The sequence below is a fragment of the Chiloscyllium punctatum genome, chromosome 40, assembly GCF_047496795.1.
Source record: "Chiloscyllium punctatum isolate Juve2018m chromosome 40, sChiPun1.3, whole genome shotgun sequence".
NCBI lineage: Eukaryota > Metazoa > Chordata > Chondrichthyes > Orectolobiformes > Hemiscylliidae > Chiloscyllium > Chiloscyllium punctatum.
Window position 1 is genome coordinate 59,265,833 of NC_092778.1, and position 15,794 is coordinate 59,281,626.

The 15,794-nt window shown below is 39.6% G+C and overlaps 2 protein-coding genes across 3 annotated transcripts in view; one reads left to right on the forward strand and one right to left on the reverse strand.

Annotated features, from left to right (window-relative positions):
• LOC140464656 (uncharacterized) overlaps window positions 1–5,698 on the reverse strand; it is a 35,701-nt gene extending 30,003 nt beyond the window's left edge. For both annotated transcript variants that reach the window (XM_072560019.1, XM_072560018.1), the window contains exon 1: window positions 5,364–5,698. In XM_072560019.1, the coding sequence (XP_072416120.1) occupies window positions 5,364–5,594 (231 nt within the window). In that variant the 5' untranslated portion in view covers window positions 5,595–5,698. The remainder of the gene's footprint in view (window positions 1–5,363) is intronic.
• Window positions 5,699–7,731: 2,033 nt separating this feature from the next.
• Window positions 7,732–15,794, forward strand: part of clec16a (C-type lectin domain containing 16A) — a 267,248-nt gene continuing 259,185 nt past the window's right edge. The window contains exons 1-2 of the mRNA XM_072560020.1: window positions 7,732–7,831; window positions 14,500–14,628. Coding sequence (XP_072416121.1) covers window positions 7,752–7,831; window positions 14,500–14,628 — 209 coding nt within the window. The 5' untranslated portion in view covers window positions 7,732–7,751. The remainder of the gene's footprint in view (window positions 7,832–14,499; window positions 14,629–15,794) is intronic.

A 15,794-nucleotide genomic window follows, 5' to 3' on the forward strand; every position in this document is an offset into this window, starting at 1 on the left:
AATTTCAGTTACTGAGGAAAGGAAATTCAAAGAATTTTAAGTGACCTGTAGGAATTCATTAGCAGATTGTGCTCTAAATGAAATGGCAGTCATGATGTGACACAACAGTGACAGGAGATATAACAGCAATAATATTGAACTTATGGATCATTGAATTAGATATGAAACAGGTACTGCAAGTAGTTAAGACTTTGCATGTTCCATGTCCTGATGCAACAGATCAGATCAAGAGTTTTAAAAGCAGGCATCATTCACTGGAAGGTGTAACAAAAAAAATTACATTTAAATGATTAAATTATATTAATACTTCATTACAAGATCAGTTAGTGATTCTTTGAATTGAGCCATTCTTAAATGAATCTGCAGTTCCAGTCATATGAAAAGCATGAGTGAAAAATGAATAATGCAAATCCTTGCTGTGCTGCATGCTAACCTCAGCTACATTCAGCTTTTTTTGCACTTACAACACTCCAAAAATGTGGCTTTAAGACGCAAGTTGGTTGTGTTTAATGCCACAGGTGCATTGGTGCAAAATTTCCAAATACTAATATCTTCTTTCCCATCAAATGGATTTTCCACAAAGATCGTTTGAAATGCATCGCTTATTTCAATTACTATTCAATTTGCATGGCAATCAAAGACTTTTGGATGTTTTCCTCCACTGCGATTTAAAACAAAAGGAGGATGTTTCCAATTCTTCTATCCTGTTTAATGGCACAGAAAAAAGAACAAAAGTTGGGAAATTGTATCAAATTCAATTGCAGGTTTTGCTACATCACTTCCAATTCTTAATTGTTGTTCCATCTCCTCTAGACTACTTCTTTTTAGATTCTTGTCTCTATATTCCAAGGCTAAAAAGATGTCAATTTCTTCGCATTAACTTTGTTTGACAGGTTGGAGTGTTTTTGTAATCTTAGTTGAATTAGATCTATAGGGTGTGTAGTTTCATCAACGGTTTGTAATTGTACCAGGAGAGGTTGTTAAATTATTCCAAATGATTAGATACCTATTCCAAATATCTCTATACTAAAATCAAGAATCAAAATAGAATCTTTCTATTTACCCAGTAGATTTTTTTTAAACTTAAATCTTTGGAGTAGATATAACGTTTCACTATCAGACTTTTTTTTTGTTTTGTACTTCCATGGAAATCCAAATATTCTTTTATTTAAAGGTTTCTGTTTTACTGCCATGGGTTCCCTCAATTTCTATCATAGTCCTTTGAGAAGGTGATAAACAGTGTTCTGTTAATGCCCTATGAGTAAAAGAGCTGGAGGAATAAACATCAAAATATCAATCCCAATGGTGAATGGTTTCACAATAGCAATGGTGGAAGAAGAAAGCAGTCAGCCAGAAACATGGCAACCAAATGTTCAGATCGCAGGAAGAGAAGATAGCAATAACTTTTTACTTCAAGCTAACATAATTCTGATGAAAGATCATACACCAGCTATTCTAATATTCTGCCTGATCTGTTCCAGCTTTAATATGGATACACTTTTGAAATCCCTGAAGTTTTAATCAAAGACTGTTTTGTTTTTTAATATATAGATGACTTCTGTGTTGCAATTTCAAGCACTGCAATCAATACAAAATTGCCAGATGATAAGGCTGCTGATGAGCTAGCCACAGCAGTGACTAGCTGCTATTTGAATAGAAAACATTGATTACATTTGTTGGTCCTACTTTGCTGTCGTTTTGGTTGCAATCATGGTATGCCTAAAAAGGCCACTGCATGATCTAAACTACTGCCCATTCACCTGTTTTTAAAAATATCTTGCACCTTTGCTTCTAAATTATTGCATCTTAAAGTCATGTTTTTCCATTCTGCCTTGTGACAGCACTATAGATGATAGATCGCATCTTGCTCCCTCTAACTTCTCATACTTAAAACAACCTACTAGAAGCCACAAGCATGGCCCTTAGAATTTCAGAGGAGTTGGCTACTGAGGTTGGCCTTTGCTCAATGCCCCCAAAGAACGGTTCAAATGAGGTTCCAAAGTTGCATGTGCAGAGGAATGAGATTGTACATGTTTACTGAACAGATTAGAGTGGTGCTGGAAAAGCACAACAGGCCAGACAGTATCTAGGGAGTAGGGAAAAAAAAATTGACGTTTTGGGCAAAACCTTTCATCAGGAATCAGACTTTTGCCTGAACTATCAATTCTCCTGCTCCTCGGATGCTGCCTGGCTTGCTGTGCTTTTTCAGCGCCACTCTAATCTTAACTCTGATCTCCAGCATTTGCAGTACCCACTTCTGCCTACGTTTACTGAATAGGTTTAACTTGCTATTGATCTTGAATTAGTTTGTCCATAAAATCTATAATAAACTGCAATTTGTTTGTAAAATTCATGCAAGTGCTGGATAAGTCACAACCGAGACAAAATACAAATTATAAAGCACTTAATCTCTTGAGCCTGCTCCACCATTTAATAAGATCTTGACTGATCCAAATGACCATGCGCACCCATCTACCTACCTCTAAAATATTCAACCTTCCACCACCCTTTGAAGAAAAGTTCCAAAGACTCATGACCTTCATTTAGGATGTTTTCTTCTGTCATCTCTTGAATGAAATAGGCAACCACTTTATTTAAATAACGGCATGTACTTCGAGATTCTCCCAAAAGGATGCATTTCTGCAAACACCATATCGATTTGATATGCTTCGATCACTCTTACTCTTTCAAACTCCAGTGGATACAAACTCAACCTTGTCCAATATTTCCCCCTAAAATAACCTAACCATTCAATGTTCCTTTTTGAACTGTTTTCAACACATTTACATCCTTTGTTAAATAAAAAGACCATCATTATAAACAATTGTACAGCTGTGGTCCTAAGAACATATTGTACAACTGAAACAAAACTTAATCTCTTTTAGGATAGAGCTGGGGTAAAAATACTGACTGAAGGCAGGCTGTTAGCTTGATTGTTGGTCATTTCAGTGGTCGATAAGGAGTAGAAATAGCAAAGAACATCAAATGGGAGCAAGCAGAGATGTTAAAACTAACCAGGAATGACTAGATAAATCTAGGCCAATAGAATGTTTGTGTTTCATTTACACTGAGCAGTGGTGATTTCCTATGCTGCTATTTTATAACTAAAGGTACTGGACAATTGTTATTTGCATCCAGGCCACTGCTATATCCATTCTTTCACCCACCATTAGGTACAAAGAAAAGACAACTCGACATGACCCACCCATCTTATAGTTTCAACAGCTTATTTTTTTCCTTAGTGTACCACTCAGGACTGTGGACTTTCTCAGGGCTGGGAAAGTCGGAGTCATGAGGTATTGTGCTCCTGACACTATGGCAGCATGTCAACTAGAACAAGAAGGTATTAGAAGCATGAAGTTGGTCAAAATAAGAATTCAATTTTAATACAAAGATTGCATGCTGTGGCAGCTGTTTCCACTTACACCATTTACAAAATGTCAACAGCCTGCTAAGAACCTTCAGAACAAGAACATTAAATTCTGGATTCTTGAGTAATAAACAGCAAACTCTCGATAATGACATATTGCACAATAATGTAACTTTCCATGTATATCTTTTCAATTCTTGAAATAATTACACAGATAGACTTAAAATGAAAACTGACTGGAGGTACAAGAGTATGTTGTTGCATGAGAGAGACTTTTCCACTATTATTTAATACTGCCCATTGTAAGCTTACCATGAAGAATGCAGAGACATTTCAGGAGGCAGTATTGGTGAAGATTATCCTCAATGGGTACCAGCAATAAGCAATGATAATTATCTTTTTCAGCTGCTCACAGACATATCTCACTTCATACCTGATATTGCCTGTCAAAAATTAGTGAAAATGTTTACTATTGATCTACAGTCCATCCCCTCGGTCAACAGAGCACTGTTTTAGCTATTCGCTGCTGTCAGCTATAGAATACAGTACTGAATATTTTCATTTTTCAAAGCATTCAATTCTCTCAGCTCATTATTTGAAATAAATTCCTCTGCTTACAATGAAGTTGACAGAATTAATGATATACAAGCAGCTTTCAAATCATTATGTCAATAATGAAATTAACCATTTAAGGAGGTAATTTCTGCTTCAGTATATACAGAAATGTTGTGGAGTTGCATTTTAGATTTGAACCCATTTGGGTTAAATTAAAAATAGTTTTGTGGCAGATAAAGGAGGCCTGCGTTGACAAGGCAACCTTATCTCCTTTACATTATTGCTGCAATGATAAACACAATCAATTACATGCAGAAATTCTGGGCATTGTGCTGCATCAGCTATTTCACTGCACATATAAACTTCAGGAAAAATAAAAAAAAAACTAAAATGAGGCATTTTGGTATATTTAACTGCTATGCAATTCAGAAAATGGTTCCTCACTGGACACATTTAGTGTGCACAAGGAAAAAAGGCAGTGGAATGGAAGTGGAGAGGGGGAACTAGAATTTCTAGTACAATTTAGAGTGTGGGAACAGTGACACTCCTCACCATTACATTTAGCATCTAATCCCAGTGAGACAGCTGCAACTTCATCACTTTCTCCTTTAGCTTGTACATTTTCATTAAAAAAAAATCATAGCAGGAAAGCCTGAAATATAGCTCAATGCAGGAGGTGCAACTTTGTGGAGGGTGGACAATACTTCTGGAAATACAGTATTAAAATTTCAATTTTCTGGTTATGTGACTCTGACAAACAGAGGACGACGAGATTGCCGCCACTTAAAAAATTAAAGTAGCATGCCTTGTGACTGTTACTTATTTATCACTCTATCAATGAAATAAATAGCTTTAATATGCAGTACCTTCCCTGCTATCATTTTTAGGGCTGCTGTGTAAAACGTGTCCAGAGTGGGAGACTGCAGTCGCTTAGTCCCACCCACTTGCAGGCTGATTCGATTTCCCTGAAAAAAACCTGACCATTCGTTATCACTGATTTGGAAGAAAACAGTCAGGGTTCGTTTAATCAATCAGGTGCAAAACTACCTATAAAAATATAATTGTTTCAGGCAGGTTGAAAGCACATTCCAATTCCATCCGGCTCCTTTCAAGATCACAATATTTTGTTCCTGTCAAGGACACCTTCCAGAAAAAAAAACGCATCATTCAAATAAGTGATTTACCACCAGCTTTAGAAACACTTTTTATGCATTTTTAGGATCATTCAGTCGGATTTCAGTCAAGGTCAGAATAGTGTAAACACGAATAAATACTACTTTCTTAAATAAATTACAGGAAGAAAGTGAGGGGGGGGGGGAAAAGAGATCTATAAAGTGACGGTGTGGATCGCACGTCTGAGCATTATTCATCTGCGGTGCGTTCAGTGTTAGTTTGAAGCTCTCGGGAGGCGAAGGTAGCAAAGAGAGCCGGTACCTACTTGTCCAGTTAATCCTGGAGAAGGCAGTTCGGGTCTGCACCGTTGCAGGACGGACAAACGCCCCGAAATGACACAATCCATACTGATTGCAATCTTGGCACAATCGGAGTCAGCACCGTAACAACGTCCGAAAGTATCGTCTCGTTCAGCAAGTGCTCGGCTTATGAAAGAAAACCAAGGGACAGTCATCCTGACCCGACCTGTACAGTTCCACGTTGGAAAGGGAGACATTGGGAATGGGGTGGGGGCGGGGAGTTGGAGGAAAAAGGTCTAAAACAATAAATTTCACAAAGCGATGTGTTTGTGCGTGTTGTTTTGTTTTTAATTGCTCTCAGTCAAAGTAGCCGTCGAATACATCCAGCTCGGGGTCGGTGTCGTAGGTGACCGATGCGGGATCCGAGAGCACCCCGAGGTCGACGAGAGCCTGGTCGAAGTCGTCCGGGAGGAAGACGATGCCCACGTTCAGGAGGATGTACTCCATCAGGAAGGCATAGTACAGGATCAGCACGTTCACAAAAAACAATCCCACGTAAAACATATAGGGCAGCTCATCGAACAGCGACTCCACCGAATCGAGGTCAGCATAAATGGTCATAGGCTTCTCTCAAGGTGGCACCGGGTGGCACATCAAAACCGCGGCGGTCCCGCCTGCCTGCCGCGCAGACATTTGTGTTTCTCGGCTTGTCTCTCGGGCCGGAGCGGAGGCTGTCTGTTGCGTGTTTTTTTTTTCCCCCCCCTTCCTCTTTATTCAAACGGCTTCATCGAGCTTCCCCGCACCTTGGTTCAAGCGGATCCGAGCGCTAGGCCTCGCCTCGCTGTGCGCACGCGCGCCCCGCTCGCCTCTCTTCCCGCCTCTTTCACGGGGCCGTCGGCATCGGACGCTTCACCAACCGCGCGTTCCGCCCCCTTCGCGCGCTAGGTCTGTCGTGACTGGCCAGACGCGTGGTCCATCAGCTGACGGCACAGCCCTTATCCCGCCCACTCGCTCAGGCGTGCACGGCCCCACTAACCGCACTACTTGCTGAATGACTAATCGTCTTGTCAATCAGCTTACGTCACAGGCCTGGTCCCGTCCATACGTCCCACGCAGACACCGCCCCCAAACCTGCCGCGTGATGAATGGCTGGTCGCGTTATCAATCAGCTGACGACCGAGACTTTGTCCCACCTACTCGTGCGGTGAACAGCGCCCCCTTGCTGAATGGCTTATCGCGTTGTCCATCACCTGACGACACAGCCCTTGTCCCACACACTCACGCCAGCACGCATTAGGCACCGCCCCCTCAACCGTGCTGCTTGTTGAATGGCTAAACTCATTGTCCATCAGCTGACGGAACAACCCTTGGCCCGCATACAGGCTGAGACATTGAAGGTATTTCCTCCTCGTCCTTATGAGGACAGCCGGCTCTTTGCTGAATGGCCAATCGCGTTGTCCATCAATTGACGACACAGCCGTCGCTCCGACACCACTCCCCATCCTCAGACCTCAAACACGCTGGGACTTTCAGCAGTCTCCTGCGATTGGTTAGATATACTATCAATCTCCTTCGTGTGTGTCCTGAAACCGGCCTCCCCTCCAGGCGCACCTCCACTGAATGGCTAGGGTCGGTGTGCATCAATCGACGATACGGCCGTGTACCTCTTCTCTGCCAATCCCCGAGCGGATCACACCGTAGATTACCGCCTGCGCCCGCGCCCTCCGGTATTACGTTCCATGGTTGGTTAGACCCGACGTCAATCAATAGTTATTGTCCCGCCCATGCACTAACGTTCACACCTGGCAGCCCATGACTTGGCTGTATGGCTAGCCCATGTGTCCATCTACCTTGACGCACGCTCTCTGTCCCGCCTACGGGCATCGCCCATCCAGCCGTTCCGACACGCTGAATGGCCAGTCTAGCCGTCACGCAAAAGACGACACAGCCGTTCACCCCGCCTCCCCCTACTTCAGGAAACAGCTTGTCTGGTACCGGGGTGGGTTATGGGCCTGCGTCAGACGTTATAGCCTGCCGTAACTCCACAGGACATCAAACAGAAAAAAAGTCTTCGAAAGTAACATCATTCGCCAGCTCACGCTTATTGATAAGGTCCTTCCCGTGATCGCCAGGTGACGGTAATACCGTGACTGCGGATGGTGGAGGATCAAATAAAGTGCAATCGGGCCCGTTCGCAAGGGCCTCTGGGAGTTGTAGTCTTCGCCCCGCCGCGGTCCCATTGAGCTGCTCCTGTCTGACCCGGAAAAATACTCCAACTCCCAGCATCCCTCCCAGTCGGAGCGTTACTGCGTCCTGTCTCATCTTCCGCCAGTATGTTGGTGATAGGTTTGAATGTCACTGGCATATTTCTTGTGTCCCGCAAATAGTATGCAGGAAAAAAGTGTGCAGAAGTGATGTTTGGTCGTTCGAGAAGCTGGGTTGGCGGGAGCTCCGGGAAGTCCCCTCGAAACATTCATTCGTTGGAGCATCTGAAGTGAGTGTCTGGCGACAGTTTTCACACAGAGATACCCCCAGCCGGAGCTCTGTTACTGACAGGGTAGAATAATATATCCCTAATGCACGAGGCCTTCAGGTCCAGGTCTTTTACTACGGGGACATAGTAAATGTTTGCTTTACTCTTGCAGTGGTCCTTCTACTTGTTCCCATCCCTTTTTTTGCCTCCACATTGAGTTCAAAACACTCTCATCACTCATGAAGCACCTCGGCGTGTACTAGGGCGATATGTTCTATTTAATTGATGTACAGCACAAAAGTTTTTGGAGTGGTGATTGTGGAAATTGAAGGAGGCGTTGTGTTGCTTTGTTTTCAATTTTGTTTTAACACAACACTTTAATTACTGATCGTCGTGAATAAGTTGTTTTCGGAATTGATTTAAGCGTAAACAGCATTTTGAGCTCCTATGATCTCTTCATGGGTACTGTGTGATGGAAACATTTCTGGTTAAAACATCTGTCATAATGGGAAGTAAGCAATGAATCAAGCAAATCTTCAGGGAAATTCAATACTTTCATCGCAAAACCACACATTTGTTAAAACAGGTATTTAGGTTTTTATTTAGACTTCCCTTTAAATTTGAATAACATTTATGATGAATGATTAGGTCCAGTTTTACTGATGTGGTGAAAGTTACATTTTTCTGTTGGCATGAGCTGAGTTCTTAAAAAGATCTGTCCTGTGTTAAAGTGCTAAGATATGCATTTAATTAGCAAATAACTGCAGTGCAAAATGTTAAATTGAAGGTAGTCTTACACTCTCCTGTTTTTAAATTTTAGTACTGGAGTTTCCCTGTCTTTAGTTTAGTTGGTTTCAAATTATTGTGTATTAGGACTATGTTAAATAAGAACTTCTATGAATGTAACTAATTGTGATTGCTGTCCAAGAATAGGATAGCCATTTGTTATATTTACAGTGATTGAAATATAATCTAAGCAAGCGTGGTTTGCCCACTGCTGCAGTACTACAAATTTATTGACACAATGTACTGCAGGAGTAATAATGTAAAAATATTGCTTGCTTCACTGCTGAAAGAAAAAGGAGCTATGGTGTTTCTATATTTTATCTGCTACTATAGAAAGCCTTGTTTGCATGTAAATAACTTTTGTTGCTGATAATGGCTTTCCTTCCTGCCTCTGCAAATTTAAGTATTGAATTTATCCTTGCAGTTCTCCATTTCTTATGTTGGCTATTTGTAACATCATTTATAAATGTGTGTGTGAAATGTGCTGATGACATCTAGTTTGACCTCTCCACCGTTCTAATGACTGCTTGTCTGGCATCAACTCTCTGAGCTGAAATTGCTTATGGTTAAGGTTTGAAATAATTAAAGGCGTTGTCTCTGGTCACTATCAAAACCTGTGCCCTGGTTAACAATATAACTCCCTGGACAGTCAATTGGAAAGTAAACTAGTTTTTCATGTTTTCTTCATATTAATTCGTGCCTCCAAGTTCTCCAGTGCTTCATTGGTTTGTCTTAGAACCTCTGCAAACTTCAGTACTACTTAAATCTGGCTGCTCTACACCATTCTGTTGCACTGTTTTACCCTCAGCTTTTGACCATTAACCCCACCTAGTTTAAATAACTCATTCTGTAATTTTCAATTTTTTTTTAGGCTTAAAACTTTTTTTTAAACTCTGTATTCCTACTTTGTGGTCACCTATATGTATCACCATGGTGGCTGTGTCTTTGACCACCAATGTCCAGTCTGTTGTTCCCTCCATTAATTCAGCCATGTCTTGACCTCCTGTAAAGGCATAATTGAACCAAACTGTGTTAGTCCATGTCAACTTCTACTACTTTGGATTATCATTTTTTTCAATTATGTTGTTTATGAAGAAGTTGGTGATGTTATTTAAATACTAAATAATTTATTTCACTGCTAGTTGGTAATTTCCAAATTGTTGACCACTACACCCCCTTCCATTGCCGCCTCCTCTCCCCGGTTGGTATGTATAGTGGTATTTCATATAGTTCGAAGGTCAGATTACAGCTGTTCAATACTGACTCTGCCTTTCTATTACTGGTTTTGATTCCAGGTTTACTATTTTACTTCTGGATAATATAAGATAGTCTCATCAATGAGAAATTTAAAGACAAAGTCATGCTAAACCAAGGCTTCAAATCATAAATGTACAGTGCAGAAGGAGGCAATTTTGCCCATTGTGTTGTACCAGCTTACCTCCAGTTTCCAACTCTTCATCTGTAGCCTTCCAGGTTACTTTTACATTTGATGATGTCTTAAAATCTTTGTTTATGAATATTGGGTTTTGATGACCAGACTAGCATTTATTGCCCTTTGAACTGAGTGACTTGCTGGGCTTGGAGGGTAGTTCAGTGTCAACCAAATTGTTGTGGATCTGGAATCACATATAAGATGGTAGATGTCTTTCCTAAAAGACACTCGTGACCAGATAGGTTTTCAGGAAAAAAATCCCACTATAGATTTATGGTGTCAATTAGATTCTCGCTTTTGGGTTTTTTTAGATTATTCAGTTCAAATCTCACCATTTGTCACAATGTGATTTTAACCCAGATGATCAGTCTGCCTCCCTCTAGGTTTATTTATTTTTTGTCTCTGCCGCCCTTTCAGATCTTCATACTTTGAATCTCCTCTGTCAATTATTCTAAATCTCTTCAGTCAGGCACATAACCAGGAAGCAAAGGGAAATAAGTCCTTTTCATCCACTGTCTCCAGGTCCTTGCATTTTTATACAGTTCAATTAAATCTCTCTTAAGCCTGATGTGTTCCTGACCTATACAATTGTTTCTCTTGGATAAAGTTCTCTATTCTTGACAGCTTTTTAAAAAATGTATGTTTTTCATAGAATGTGAGCATTTTTGACAAGATAAGCATTTGTTGCCATCCCCACTTGGCAATTTCACTCAGTTCAAAGGGAACAAGAAAATCAAAGTGGAATGTGAATCAAACACATTGCTATGAATCTGGGGTTATATGTCAGCCAGAGCTGCTGCTGATGACAGATTTCCTTCACCACAGAGACTTGATAGTTTCTTGGTCACCGTATTGAGACTGTTCTTCAAATCTAGATTTCTATTCCTTAATTACATCTTAAGTTCCATTTTCTGGCAGGATGGGATTTTAACCATTGTTGTAATAGTTTCTGGAATATTTGGCCATTGACATTACAAGCATCTCACCAGTGCCCTGAAAATTTCCATTGAGCCCTTTTGTCATGTGTTCACTTCCTGTAATGTGATGACAGGAAATCTGAAGACATCGAGCTGTGATCTAATCGAGATTTCTGATTTCATCCCAGTCCATGCTCATTTAGGCCAAACGTAATGCTGCACAACTTCAGTGGCTTACTTGATTGGGTTGTCTCCACATTCTTTATTGTATTTTGTTTATCATAGTCTCACTTTTTACCAGTAAAAGGAACTTTGCATTTCTTAAACCCGCATTTCTTAATTACTTCATAAATCAAATTATTATTCTGTAGTAATTGACAGGAAAATTTATTCAGAATTTAACTAATTCTGCAGTTTGTAGTTTAAAACAGTGCAGGTGACCATAGTTTTGGGTGTGTAGAGAAGTTTCCACTGCAGTGCTTTCATATAGTCCTGAAAAGGAATTGTTTCTTGGACAGAGTAATTTCAGGCTATTTTTCAGATGATTTTTTTAAACCAAGGCCCTATCTGCTTGCTTGGATAGATGTAATTTTGGTGGATGCATCTTGAAGAAAAAGCGAGTTATCCCCAGTGGCCTGACTATTATTTATCCCTCGATCTACATGATAGGAACAGATTATCTGGTGCCGATCTCGTCACTGCTTGCTATCTGAAAGCTGGCAACTGCAATTCCTATATTACAGCAATGGCTGTCCTTCAAAAAATTTTTATTTGCCTGTAGTGTGCTTTCAGGTCTGGTAATAGAAATACATGGACTTTAATATTATACAATATAAGCAATGTCTTCTCTGGAGAGGGGAATGCGTTAGCTCATTTGGCCAGATGTCTGGTGTGTGATCCAAAGTAATGGCAGTGGTGTGACTTTGATTCCCTGTTCCAGAGTGGAAGGCAATTGCAAGGTACTGCTGGCTAAATCTGTCAAGAAAACAGTGCAAAGTGTCAGCAGTGAGCCAATAGCTGCCTTTGGGCAGATCACTCATGAGTGAATGCACTCAATGCTGTTCTACAAAAGTGGACAACACCTCTTCCTTGAAAGGAAACATCCTTGTTAAAAGCTGGTGACTGAACACTAATTGTTTCCAAGCTTGAGAAAGATTCCCCTTTAATTACAGGTTTGTAATTGGCAGGCGTGGAGGAGGGAGTAGTCTTACAAGTGGGATCAAGAGTAATGGCTGTCACTTCTTCTGATGTGTTAATGCAAATTCAGAAGCAAGTCTTGTACAAGTTTTCTTTGCAGTTACACAAGCAACAACTTTTACAACATTAGCTCTGGAATGTTCTATAAGCAAAACATTTATTAATTCTTTCCTTTTTGTAAATTTTGTTCTGCCACAAATGCAAGGCTACATTTGTAGTGTTTTACTATTAGCTATCCAATTTTTAAAAAAGTAAGTGAAATTTAATTTTCAATGTCGATAAGGCAGCATTTTTTTTTTGCAGCAAAACCAATACCTAGATTTCCTTGTTTAAGGGGGAATCAAATTCTACTGTAGGTAATGTCTCAGTTTTCATCATGGAAATATTTTGCAGTCTGTGGGTCAAAGTATATGCTCTTGCACAATTATAGTTTGCACTTCTGAGTATTTGAAGGAATGGAATTTATTCTGTAACAGTTCCTTTATTAATGAGAGTAGACTTCCATTCTGGCCTGTAGCAGCTGTGTGTTATGCATGAATTGCAATTTGAGTATCATGCTGCCTTTTTTAATTTGATGCCAAACATTACTTCCATTTCTTGAATGTTCTTTGCCCTCAACAATATCTCCATACACTTGCAAAGTAACTTCTTATGTGTAACATTATCAGTTTCGAGTCTGTGATATGAATACAGATCAGAGTATTAAAACATAGTAATTTTCCTTTGTTACGTTGTGTTTTCTCTCTGTGATCTGAACTGGAAACTCCCTGTTGCTGTCAGTACGTAGCTACTTTGTAGCTGGGTACATATAGGTCTCATAATGTTAACTGTCCTTTTCCCCAAATTTAGGAAATTAATGTGCTGTTTTAATACTTTCTGCAAAAAAATGATGCTGATTAAGAAGTTTAGGCTATTCATTTCTGCTTGAGAAAATAAATGTATTATAATGTTAACTACTTGTTTTCCAGCTAATATATCTATTGACTATAATGTGAGAACTTGATTGTAGTACTCAGTATAACAGGATGTTGCCCAGTAAATGGGATTTTTCATCTTTTCTTTCAAAAGAAGTTGAGATATGTGCTGAAATGTTGACGAACAGCCCTGCTCCTGTGGGAAAGCATATTTATAATGGACGTGAAGTTTTGAAAATATCCAAGATTGAGCAGGCTATCACACGGCAATTGACTTTGTAAATACTACAACAAATAGACCCCGAGTTTGCAGTGGTAAACTGCAAAATTGTTGGCATTCTGTTGTCAGGAAGTTATTTATTCTGTGTTCCTTGAAAGGATTAGCTGTTAAAGTTCTTCCAGAGTTCAATCCTTTTGCAAATCTTCACTTTTAACTTAGTTTCACTGATTTTTTTTTAAAAAGACCCAAAAAATGTTACAACTTACTAATAAGCTATTATCTAGTCTTTGAACAATATATTAGCTTCATAGTTACAAATTCACAACCTTACTAACATTAAAAAAACTAATTTTCTATTAATAGCCTATCGGATTTCTTTATTTTAAAGATTTTGAATTTATCATAATTTTAAAAAACTTTGTTTATGATGTTTTGAGCTTAACCTAATCATAAACATATTATCTTAAACATTAAGTTACAAATGAAGGGATTCAGTGCTCTTAATTTCTTGCATTGTGGTCTTGACAATGTGCCATCATGATTGGCTAGATATCTTGTTTGCTGACATTACAGCGAGGTATCCCTTTGACTTGGCATCAGCTTTTAAGCACCCATAGGAAAACTGAAGCCTATGCCATAAAGCTGTTAGATCTTTATGGAACCTTTCTTTTGAGATTACTGGAAAATGCTGTGGCTTTAATGCTTATAGTAACATCTGAAACTATGTAATTATTTGCATGGCTTCCAATTTTGATTTGGCTAGCAAAAGATACAAAGTCAAACCAAGTTTATTTTACACAGGTGAGTTGGAAAGGAAAATGAGTGACTAAGTTTTCTGACTAGTGCTCCGATCAGTCTAAGAGGCAGCAATGACTTGCTAATAACTACTTCTGGATTTTTATGTTACCCTGCACCTGTGAGCAGACTCCAGAAAGTTACTATTAGTTTTTGTGAAATTGAGAGGGTGAATTCTGACATTACTGCCTTGGTTTACTTTTGCAAAAATTTTGCAATGCACATTTGTAGTCCATACTAAGTTAATGGTAGCTTGAAAATATAGCTAAATGTAATAACTATAATAATTGAAATTGAAAATTTAAGTTCTTTCACAAGAATCAATTATACAATTGAGAACCTGAGTCATATGGATATGAGCAGGTCCCTTTCAGTTTTGCGCTTGACCATGCTAGGAATTCATGTTTTAAATGTTAATATTTCTTTAGGTACATGTACCATGTCTTAACAAAGAACACGACTGTGACAGACAGCAATCGTAACCTGCTGGTGGAGACCATTCGTTCTATTACAGAAATCCTCATTTGGGGAGATCAAAATGATGCCTCTGTTTTTGAGTAAGTTCTCATTCATATTCATGCTTCTTTTTGTTTGAGTAAAATGATCACAAAGCAATGTCTGTATTGATCCATTTTATCCTAGGAGAAATGTACTCCGTGACTTCAGTGAGATAATTTGTTGGCAAGTTATTGCTTAAGTGGAAAGAGATTTGAAAGTCTGGTTGTATATGTCTTCCAGATGAACAGGCAGCATTTTAACGAGATTTAGACTTTTTAAATTTCTTAAAAATTTTTTTGGATTAGTATTCTGCCAACCTGTTCCATCTGTGATTCAACACTGATGCTTTACACTCTGGGTGTGACCCAGGAGCAAGAAAATTCTGAGGGTGGCAATTCAAATAACTTGAGTAAAAAGGAGAAATTGGAATCGCAGAGTGTGGTACCTGAAAAGCACAGCCAGTCTGGCAGCATCTGAGCAGCAGGAAAATCAACATTTTGGGCATAAGGAATTCCTGACAAAAGGCTTATACACGAAATGTCAACCCTTCAGCTCTTTGGATGCTGCCTGACTGGCTGTGCTTTTCCAGCACCACACTCTTCAATCTTGAGTAAGAAGACCCACAATTTTGTGGGCTCTGGCTGTGTTCAGGCCTGAGAACTTTGATGTGCTACACCCACTGGCACAACCAATGTTTCGCATTTTTGAATGAGCCTTTTAGTTAATCCAGGACTGACATCTGAGTTCTCTGCTGCAGAACCACCATTGCCAACTCAGAGTTTGGGACCCTAATTTCTTGTCCTATGATTTGGCCAACTGTTTGGGAACCCTGATGTAGAGTCAGTAAGACTTCAAAATCACAGCCTTGTTATTCTTTTTGATTCCTTTAATGGAAAATCTTCTGCATTAGGCTGACAGTAAGGCTATTACAAGGAAGGATAGGAGAAGGATGGCAGGCTGCGCTAAAACAAGTAGTAAAATGTTTGTCAAACATATTAAGAGTGAATGATAGAGTGGAGCTCATGAGGAACGAGCAAGGTAAGCTGCTTACTGAAGCAAAGCATATGGCAGACGTACAAAATAAATATAGTGCTTCTGTCTTTACAAAATTAGAAGATGGTGACAGTGGCCTGTTTGAAAATGTGGTTGTTGAGCAACTGAACAGTACAGTGATAGTTAAAGGAGAGGTGCTAAAAGTGCTGTTAGCATTCCAGGTGGAGAAGTC